Source organism: Notothenia rossii, assembly GCF_949606895.1.
Source record: "Notothenia rossii genome assembly, chromosome: 10".
In the NCBI taxonomy this organism is placed as follows: domain Eukaryota; kingdom Metazoa; phylum Chordata; class Actinopteri; order Perciformes; family Nototheniidae; genus Notothenia; species Notothenia rossii.
In genome coordinates this window covers 64,491,702-64,502,761 of record NC_136908.1, presented here as the reverse complement: position 1 = coordinate 64,502,761, position 11,060 = coordinate 64,491,702, and the positions used below count along the sequence as shown (strand labels likewise).

The following is an 11,060-nucleotide window of genomic DNA, read 5'->3' as shown; positions in this document are numbered from 1 at the left end:
TGATATGGCTATGATGATCTAAAATGTGTTGTGTGTCGCCATGCCTCGCCAGCAGGGGGCGCTCTGCCCTCGCACATATCACTGCAGAGCCGTGCGAGGGGTTCAAAGCAGACACTGCATGAAGGTTCAAACAGACGATATTTGAAGAACTGAAACATAAAAAATGTCTTAATTTAAATTTATATTTAAAAATAATAATAATGCATTTTAAATAATAAAATATATTTGTTATATTACATGTGTTGTGGTTTGAATGAGTTGCTTTAATAAAGATGTGACACATGTAGAGCTGCTGCAGATGATGATGGTGATGAAGAGGAGGAGGAGGCTGCTCTTCCTCCTCCTCCTCTTCCTCCTCAGGGCGGGGCTTCTCTCGGCTCCATCCTCTCACGGACCCCAGGATCAGCTCCTCTCTGGCGGCGGCGCGCAGCCGGAGCGCGGCCTCTTTTCCTCCAGCGAGCAGCAGCATCTCACGAGCAGCAGCTTTCATACCCGCGAGGCGAGCAGCTGATGAAGAGGAGGGTGAGGAGGTGAGGAAGAGGCTCGGCGGCGGGTAGCTGCGGACTCATCGCCATTGTTTGGATGCGGAGGGAGAGAAAAGGACCCGGATGAGAGACAGCATGCCCCCCCCACTGCTGATAACCCTGCTCTGTCTGCAGCTACTGGTAACACACACACACACACACACACACACACACGCACACGCACACGCACACACATACACACACAGTTGCAGGTTTCATGTGTTCATGTGTGGTTTTATATAAGAGGTGATTAGTGCTGATGATGGAGATACTCCGTGTGTGTGTTGTGTGTGTGTGTGTGTGTGCGCGTGTGTGCTCCTGCAGAAAGTGGGTCAGTCACAGTCCTGCTGCATGTCACACACACACACACACACACACGCACACACACACACACACACACACACACACACACACACACACACACACACACACACACACACACACACACACACACACACACACACACACACACACACACACACACACACACACACTGCTCAGGTTCTGCTTCCGTAAGGAGTTGTTTTTCCAGAAGAAAACATCCGAACATGTTGTTTACTTGTTTACTTGTTTACTTGTTTACTTCACTGAAGGAGCCCCATGCGGCTCGCTGCTCACGTTGTGGCTTTGATTCAACAACATCGTGACATTTTGGATTTGTTATGCTCCGGATAAAAAACATCAACAAATACATATTTATGTGTTCATTTGTATGTTCCTCCATCGGGGTCTACGTCCTCATGTGGGGGTAGACCCCTCAGGTCCTCATGTGGGGGGTAGACCCCTCAGGTCCTCATGTGGGGGTAGAACCCTCAGGTCCTCATGTGGGGGGTAGACCCCTCAGGTCCTCATGTGGGGGGTAGACCCCTCAGGTCCTCATGTGGGGGTAGAACCCTCAGGTCCTCATGTGGGGGGTAGACCCCTCAGGTCCTCATGTGGGGGTAGACCCCGCAGGTCCTCATGTGGGGGGTAGACCCCTCAGGTCCTCATGTGGGGGTAGACCCCTCAGGTCCTCATGTGGGGGTAGACCCCTCAGGTCCTCATGTGGGGGGTAGACCCCTCAGGTCCTCATGTGGGGGTAGACCCCGCAGGTCCTCATGTGGGGGGTAGACCCCTCAGGTCCTCATGTGGGGGTAGACCCCTCAGGTCCTCATGTGGGGGTAGACCCCTCAGGTCCTCATGTGGGGGTAGACCCCTCAGGTCCTCATGTGGGGGGTAGACCCCTCAGCTTCATGACTTTATTACATACAGCACACCACCCACTGAGCCACAGGCCTTCAGGACTTCAGTTGTTAGAGACGGACAGATGTGATTGGCTGATGCTGAGGATGAGAGATCTCAAACCTCCAATGATATGAAGAAACCTGGACTTCATATGATTCAGAGCAGAGCTTCGTGGTCTGGAGGTAAAGAGTCGGTGATTCGCGGCTGGGATTCTTTCCGGGTTCGGTTCTGGGTAAAGCAAAGATGATGCGGGTCGGGTCGCGGGTGTTGCAGAATAAATATATTAAAATAATAATAATTTAGTTTAATGTTTAAATCCTCAGACCTCTCCCCCGCGGGACCGCACATCATCATAACCTCTTCAGCGCATCGACCTGCTGCTGAGCGCCAGCGCCACGTTCTGAACGTCTGAGCTGAAGCTCTCTAGAGGAAATACAGCGTTTTCTATAACTCTTCCTCAAGAGCCAAACCCATCGTCTGGAGGCTTTTGGTTTCCTCCTAGATGAGAGAAGAACCAACATCCCACGCTTTTTGAGACACATATGCAACCGTGTGTTAATAATAGCACGTTTTCACTGCTCATATGCTAATTGGCAATATGTGCGGGTAGCGGGGCGGGTCCGGTATTGAAAATCAGACCCGTGCAGGACTCTGGAGTCGGGTCTCTTCCCCCGGTTCACAGCCTGAGCGTTAACTCGCTCCGAGTCCTCTGGAAAGAGAAGTTCAATCTCTCTGACTCCATCTTCTTTCCTCTAAATATCTTCATTCAAGCTTTCTGTGTTCTCTGATGAGTTACTTCTGTTATACCTCATTCCCACCAACGGTGTTTCAGGGCCGGTTCGGAGCTGGAGCTTGAAAAGCACCGGGTTTTCCTGTTCACACCGCAGCGGAGCAGCCTCTTAGCTCCAGAATCCGGTTCATTTCAAGCACCAAAACATTGTCCAGCCAGAGCAAAAGCACCACATACGTCACACTTACGTCGAGGCGGGGGCAGGGGCAGGGGCAGGGGCAGGGGCTGGGGCTGGGGCAGGGGCGGGGGCGGGGGCGGGATAAACTCCTGAACAACAACAACAAGCCGGCGTTTTATCCAGTTTGGACACAACGATGGAGAAAGTTAACAAGCAGCAGTAGTCCACTGAAGAGACCAGCTACCTGCTGGGTATCTGGTCTTGTGTGTGTGTGTATGTGCAGGGCCGTGGGAAGTAGGGGTGCTGAGGGTGCTGCAGCACCCCCTGGTGGAGGACAGGGGATCTGCACTTCTACAAGATATAATACAAAAAGAACTGATTTCCAGCCTTGATGTAACAACATTCATAATTAAGTAAAGATAACACCCTTTTCACCCCGGTTACATTTTCCGTTTGCCCCGTACAATGGCCGCTGTAGTGATGAAAGTGGGGGATGTTGGCTTATCAGGCGACCGCAGCTCACAGCCAAAGTGAGAGAGATAGAGAGAGAGATAGAGAGAGAGATAGAGAGAGAGAGATAGAGAGAGAGATAGAGAGATAGATAGAGAGAGGGGGTGCACCGGTACCGGCGGGGATTGTTGTTAGCTTCTGCTGTGCTAACGGATATAAGAAGCTGTTTCTACAATAATGTGGAGGGAGAGTTCTGTCCTGTCAGACTGAGAGGCACAGTGAGGTAAAGGACTCTGAGGGTTTAGATAGTTCACTTTAGTCTGAGTTATCTCAGTGGGTCTCAAACGTTTTGATCACAAATTATGTAAACACATATTTCCAAGACACACCTTTATAATTATTAGGATAAATAAAAACAGGTTTGAAATCATTCCAATGTATACTATAGGACAGTAAACCAAACATATCGTTTAAAACTGGAGAGATTTAAAAATATACATAAATAAATAAATAAATGTTAACTGATAAAATTAAATATGAATGAACAACAAAAATAAAATAAGTTACATGTATTTGTTATTGGCTATGGTAGGTTATTGAAAATGTTCACACTTATTTGATTATTAAAATGCAAACCGATCTTTTTCATACGGGTGTTTAGAGTTGTACCCCCTAGATCAGTCTCGAGTGATTGGGCGCTCAAAGTGCACCAGATTGAAGCATTTTACTTTAAAATGTTAAAGATCTTCCCGGGGGGGCACCCCGGACCCCCCTAGAGGATGTGGTCCACCCCCCATTAAAACATGTTATAATACCAAATACATTTGAAGCCTTTTATATAAGCTGTCCACCATGTCAATACGTTTCTCTGTTTGTCGTGTATTGGTCTTTTGTAGAGGTTTTTCATTGCCAGCTAAAATCTTGCCTAGGGCAGCAAATGGGTCAGAACCGGCCCTGGTGTCATCCCCACAGCACCCCCCATTTGAAACATGTTCCCACGGCTATGTGTATATGTGTGTGTGTCGCTCTCTCTCTCTGTGTGTGTGTGTGTGTGTGTGTGTGTGTGTGTGTGTGTGTGTGTGTGTGTGTGTGTGTGTGTGTGTGTGTGTGTGTGTGTGTGTGTGTGTGTGTGTGTGTGTGTGTGTGTGTGTGTGTGTGTGTGTGTGTGAGTTTTTTTATAAGATTTAAAGAAACAGATATTGGTAAAATAAAGAAAATGTGTCATTATTTTTGCTAAATTTGGGGATTAATAAAACATATATTACAAGATTATAAAAATAATAAAATAGCTCAAGATAAACCAGAATTTTTAAATAAATCTATTTGTAATATAAATAAATACAAATGAAATTAAACAAAAGTAAATGTTTGTGGTTGAGGTAAGACATAATAATAATAATAATTGTATATCTAGTAATAAAGACCACACAGAGTGCAGGGTGAGATATCCACTTTAATATAACACTGAGAAAATCAGCAAGTCTCCAGACAGGTGGTAATGAGCCTGAACGCACCGTGAGGAAGCAGAGAGGATCAGAAGCCTCTTCCTGCCCCTCACTTCAGAGGAAACACCGTCTGAAGTGAGAGACCTGGAGCTGAGAGACCTGGAGCTGAGAGACCTGGAGCTCAGAGGCCTGGAGCTGAGAGACCTGGAGCTGAGAGACCTGGAGCTGAGAGACCTGGAGCTGAGAGACCTGGAGCTGAGAGACCTAGAGCTCAGAGGCCTGGAGCTGAGAGACCTGGAGCTGAGAGACCTGGAGCTGAGAGACCTGGAGCTGAGAGACCTGGAGCTGAGAGACGTGGAGCTCAGAGACCTGGAGCTCAGAGACCTGGAGCTGAGAGACGTGGAGCTCAGAGACCTGGAGCTCAGAGACCTGGAGCTCAGAGACCTGTAGCTGAGAGACCTGGAGCTCAGAGACCTGGAGCTCAGAGACCTGGAGCTCAGAGACCTGGAGCTGAGAGACCTGGAGCTCAGAGACCTGGAGCTCAGAGACCTGGAGCTCAGAGACCTGGAGCTGAGAGACCTGGAGCTGAGAGACCTGGAGCTGAGAGACCTGGAGCTGAGAGACCTGGAGCTGAGAGACGTGGAGCTCAGAGACCTGGAGCTCAGAGACCTGGAGCTGAGAGACGTGGAGCTCAGAGACCTGGAGCTCAGAGACCTGGAGCTCAGAGACCTGTAGCTGAGAGACCTGGAGCTCAGAGACCTGGAGCTCAGAGACCTGGAGCTCAGAGACCTGGAGCTGAGAGACGTGGAGCTCAGAGACCTGGAGCTCAGAGACCTGGAGCTCAGAGACCTGGAGCTGAGAGACCTGGAGCTGAGAGACGTGGAGCTCAGAGACCTGGAGCTGAGAGACCTGGAGCTCAGAGACCTGGAGCTCAGAGACCTGGAGCTGAGAGACCTGGAGCTGAGAGACCTGGAGCTCAGAGACCTGGAGCTCAGAGACCTGGAGCTGAGAGACCTGGAGCTGAGAGACCTGGAGCTGAGAGACCTGGAGCTCAGAGACCTGGAGCTGAGAGACGTGGAGCTCAGAGACCTGGAGCTCAGAGACCTGGAGCTGAGAGACCTGGAGCTGAGAGACGAGAGACCTGGAGCTCAGAGACCTGGAGCTGAGAGACCTGGAGCTGAGAGACCTGGAGCTGAGAGACCTGGAGCTGAGAGACCTGGAGCTGAGAGACGTGGAGCTCAGAGACCTGGAGCTCAGAGACCTGGAGCTGAGAGACGTGGAGCTCAGAGACCTGGAGCTCAGAGACCTGGAGCTCAGAGACCTGTAGCTGAGAGACCTGGAGCTCAGAGACCTGGAGCTCAGAGACCTGGAGCTCAGAGACCTGGAGCTGAGAGACCTGGAGCTCAGAGACCTGGAGCTCAGAGACCTGGAGCTGAGAGACCTGGAGCTGAGAGACCTGGAGCTCAGAGACCTGGAGCTCAGAGACCTGGAGCTGAGAGACCTGGAGCTGAGAGACCTGGAGCTGAGAGACCTGGAGCTCAGAGACCTGGAGCTGAGAGACGTGGAGCTCAGAGACCTGGAGCTCAGAGACCTGGAGCTGAGAGACCTGGAGCTGAGAGACGAGAGACCTGGAGCTCAGAGACCTGGAGCTGAGAGACCTGGAGCTCAGAGACCTGGAGCTCAGAGACCTAGAGTTGAGAGACCTTGAGCTCAGACAGAGACCTGGAGCTCAGAGACCTGGAGCTGAGAGACCTGGAGCTGAGAGACCTGGAGCTGAGAGACCTGGAGCTCAGAGACCTGGAGCTGAGAGACCTGGAGCTCAGAGACCTGGAGCTGAGAGACCTGGAGCTGAGAGACCTGGAGCTCTGAGACCTGGAGCTGAGAGACCTGGAGCTCAGAGACCTGGAGCTCAGAGACCTGGAGCTGAGAGACCTGGAGCTCAGAGACCTGGAGCTCAGAGACCTGGAGCTCAGAGACCTGGAGCTGAGAGACGTGGAGCTGAGAGACCTGGAGCTGAGAGACCTGGAGCTCAGAGACCTGGAGCTGAGAGACGTGGAGCTCAGAGACCTGGAGCTCAGAGACCTGGAGCTGAGAGACCTGGAGCTGAGAGACGAGAGACCTGGAGCTCAGAGACCTGGAGCTGAGAGACCTGGAGCTCAGAGACCTGGAGCTCAGAGACCTAGAGTTGAGAGACCTGGAGCTCAGACAGAGACCTGGAGCTGAGAGGCGAGAGACCTGGAGCTCAGAGACCTGGAACTCAGAGACCTGGAGCTCAGAGACCTGGAGCTCAGAGACCTGGAGCTCAGAGACCTAGAGTTGAGAGACCTGGAGCTCAGACAGAGACCTGGAGCTGAGAGACGAGAGACCTGGAGCTCAGAGACCTGGAACTCAGAGACCTGGAGCTGAGAGACCTGGAGCTCAGAGACCTGGAGCTGAGAGACCTGGAGCTGAGAGACCTGGAGCTCAGAGACCTGGAGCTGAGAGACGTGGAGCTCAGAGACCTGGAGCTCAGAGACCTGGAGCCGAGAGACCTGGAGCTGAGAGACCTGGAGCTGAGAGACCTGGAGCTCAGAGACCTGGAGCTGAGAGACCTGGAGCTCAGAGACCTGGAGCTGAGAGACCTGGAGCTGAGAGACGAGAGACCTGGAGCTCAGAGACCTGGAGCTCAGAGACCTGGAGCTGAGAGACGTGGAGCTGAGAGACCTGGAGCTGAGAGACCTGGAGCTCAGAGACCTGGAGCTGAGAGACGTGGAGCTCAGAGACCTGGAGCTCAGAGACCTGGAGCTGAGAGACCTGGAGCTGAGAGACGAGAGACCTGGAGCTCAGAGACCTGGAGCTGAGAGACCTGGAGCTCAGAGACCTGGAGCTCAGAGACCTAGAGTTGAGAGACCTGGAGCTCAGACAGAGACCTGGAGCTGAGAGACGAGAGACCTGGAGCTCAGAGACCTGGAACTCAGAGACCTGGAGCTCAGAGACCTGGAGCTCAGAGACCTGGAGCTCAGAGACCTAGAGTTGAGAGACCTGGAGCTCAGACAGAGACCTGGAGCTGAGAGACGAGAGACCTGGAGCTCAGAGACCTGGAACTCAGAGACCTGGAGCTGAGAGACCTGGAGCTCAGAGACCTGGAGCTGAGAGACCTGGAGCTGAGAGACCTGGAGCTCAGAGACCTGGAGCTGAGAGACGTGGAGCTCAGAGACCTGGAGCTCAGAGACCTGGAGCCGAGAGACCTGGAGCTGAGAGACGAGAGACCTGGAGCTCAGAGACCTGGAGCTGAGAGACCTGGAGCTCAGAGACCTGGAGCTCAGAGACCTAGAGTTGAGAGACCTGGAGCTCAGAGACCTGTAGCTCAGAGACCAGGAGCTCAGAGACCTGGAGCTCAGAGACCTGGAACTCAGAGACCTGGAGCTCAGAGACCAGGAGCTCAGAGACCTGGCGCTCAGAGACCAGGAGCTCAGAGACCTGGAGCTCAGAGACCTGGAGCTCAGAGACCTGGAACTCAGAGACCTGGAACTCAGAGACCTGGAGCTGAGAGCCCTGGAGCTGAGAGACGAGAGACCTGGAGCTCAGAGACCTGGAGCTCAGAGACCTGGAGCTCAGAGACCAGGAGCTCAGAGACCTGGAGCTCAGAGAGCTGGTGCTGAGAGACCTTGAGCTCAGAGACCTGGAGCTCAGAGACCTGGTGCTGAGAGACCTGGAGCTCAGAGACCTGGAACTCAGAGACCTGGAGCTGAGAGAGAGAGAGAGAGAACTGGATCACAGTCTGAAGCCAGATTCAGAGAGAGCAGACATGTGTCAGGAAAGCTGTTTGATTTATAGCCCGGTCTGAACGTGTGCACAGATGATAGAAGAGAGGAAATGACTGTGAACAAACACATACAGTAAGAAAAGTAATAATTTCCTCTCTAATATCTATTTTATATCGTTGTGAAAACATCTTATAACACGTTTATTTATTCAAGTTTCTCAAATAAACAACATTTAACGAGATAACATTTGAACAGATCATGTGATGGTTTTATTTGAGCTTTTCCCAACACCCAGTTTAACCCAATAGAGCCTGAGCGCAGGCTAATGGGACTCAATAGCTGCAGTTAGCAGTTTAGCTGCTGCTAACGTTAGTAGCCAACAGCTAAATGTAACTGCTATCAGCAAACAACTAACGGTTATCATTAAATGCTAACTGTTGATGTTTACAGCTAGCAGCTAACATCAACAGCTAACTGCTACCAGCTAACAGCCAATAGTTACTATTAACAGCTAACTTTTGATGTTTACGCACCCGCGACGTGCAATACCGAACCCGCCCCGCTACCCGCACATATTGCCAATTAGTTCCGCAACCCGACCCGACCCGCCGGCACATGATCCGCAACCCGACCCGAACCCGCATATATATAAGCAGTGAAAACGTGCAATTATTAACACACAGTTGCATATTTGGCTCAAAAAGCGTGGGATGTTGGTTATTTTCTGCATCTAGGAGGAAACCAAAAGCCTCCCAGACGTTGGGTTTCGCTCTTGAGGAAGAGTTATTGAAAATGCTGTATTCTCCGTAGAGAGCTTCACCTCAGCCATTCAGAATGTGGCGCGCTCAGCAGCAGATCGATGCGCTGCAGAGGTTATGAATATGCTCGGTCCCGCGGGGGAGAGGTCTGAGGATTTAAACATTAAACTAAATTATTATTATTTAAATATATTTATTATGCAACACCCGCAACCCGAACCGCATCATCTTTGTTTTACCCAGAACCGAACACGGAAAAAAGCGTTTGAAAAAATACCACCCGCAAATCACCTTTTTTGCGGGTCATCCGTCGGGTACCCGCGGATACCCGACCCGATGCAGGACTCTGCAGCTAACTGCTACCAGCTAACAGCCAATAGTTACTATTAACAGCTAACTTTTGATGTTTACAGCTAGCAGCTAACATCAATAGCTAACAGCTACCAGCAAACAGCCAATAGTTACCATTAACTACTAACTGCTGATGTTAGCTGCTAGCTGTAAACATCAGCAGTTAGCAGTTAATGCTATTGGCTGTTTTCCGACAGCAGTTATGTTGATGTTAGCTGCTAGCAGTTAAAGTTAACCGTTGGCTGTTTTCTGATAGCAGTTAGCTGTTGATGTTAGCTGCTATCAGAAAACAGCAAATAGCATTAACTGCTAACTGCTGATATTTACAGCTAGCAGCTAACATCAACATCAACTGCTAACAGCAAACCAACTGGTTCCCTTTGAGAGGAGTGAGAGGCTGAATCTCCTCTGAGGAGTGAGAGGCTGAATCTCCTCTGAGGAGTGAGAGGCTCTACGTGCTGCGCTGGTGTTCAGAGGCTTACTCAGGATTATGAGGATCGCTTTAATGACTTCTCCAAACTAAATCATCCTAAAGGGATTTATGTTTAATAAGAATCATAGAGCTGATTTTTATACATCCTGAAATACAGGGTTTATTATTCGATACCATCAAAGAGAGTCCTGTGGAAATGTGATGTTATCGATACCATCAAAGAGAGTCATGTGGAAATGTGATGTTATCGATACCATCAAAGAGAGTCATGTGGAAATGTGATGTTATCGATACCATCAAAGAGAGTCATGTGGAAATGTGATGTTATCGATACCATCAAAGAGAGTCATGTGGAAATGTGATGTTATCGATACCATCAAAGAGAGTCATGTGGAAATGTGATGTTATCGATACCATCAAAGAGAGTCATGTGGAAATGTGATGTTATCGATACCATGAAAGAGAGTCATGTGGAAATGTGATGTTATCGATACCATCAAAGAGAGTCATGTGGAAATGTGATGTTATCGATACCATCAAAGAGAGTCATGTGGAAATGTGATGTTATCGATACCATCAAAGAGAGTCCTGTGGAAATGTGATGTTATCGATACCATGAAAGAGAGTCATGTGGAAATGTGATGTTATCGATACCATCAAAGAGAGTCATGTGGAAATGTGATGTTATCGATACCATCAAAGAGAGTCATGTGGAAATGTGATGTTATCGATACCATCAAAGAGAGTCCTGTGGAAATGTGATGTCATCGATACCATCAAAGAGAGTCATGTGGAAATGTGATGTTATCGATACCATGAAAGAGAGTCATGTGGAAATGTGATGTTATCGATACCATCAAAGAGAGTCATGTGGAAATGTGATGTTATCGATACCATCAAAGAGAGTCACGTGGAAATGTGATGTTATCGATACCATCAAAGAGAGTCATGTGGAAATGTGATGTTATCGATACCATCAAAGAGAGTCACGTGGAAATGTGATGTTATCGATACCATCAAAGAGAGTCATGTGGAAATGTGATGTTATCGATACCATCAAAGAGAGTCACGTGGAAATGTGATGTTATCGATACCATCAAAGAGAGTCACGTGGAAATGTGATGTTATCGATACCATCAAAGAGAGTCACGTGGAAATGTGATGTTATCGATACCATCAAAGAGAGTCCTGTGGAAATGTGATGTTATCGATACCATCAAA

The 11,060-nt window shown here is 49.6% G+C and overlaps 1 protein-coding gene across 1 annotated transcript in view; it reads left to right on the top strand.

Moving 5' to 3' along the window:
• Window positions 1-370: 370 nt before the first annotated feature.
• The window catches only part of ptpro (protein tyrosine phosphatase receptor type O), a 50,591-nt gene continuing 39,901 nt past the window's right edge, over window positions 371-11,060 (top strand). Inside the window, 1 exon segment of the mRNA XM_079653709.1 lies at window positions 371-665. Within this exon segment, the coding sequence (XP_079509835.1) occupies window positions 609-665 (57 nt within the window). The 5' untranslated portion in view covers window positions 371-608.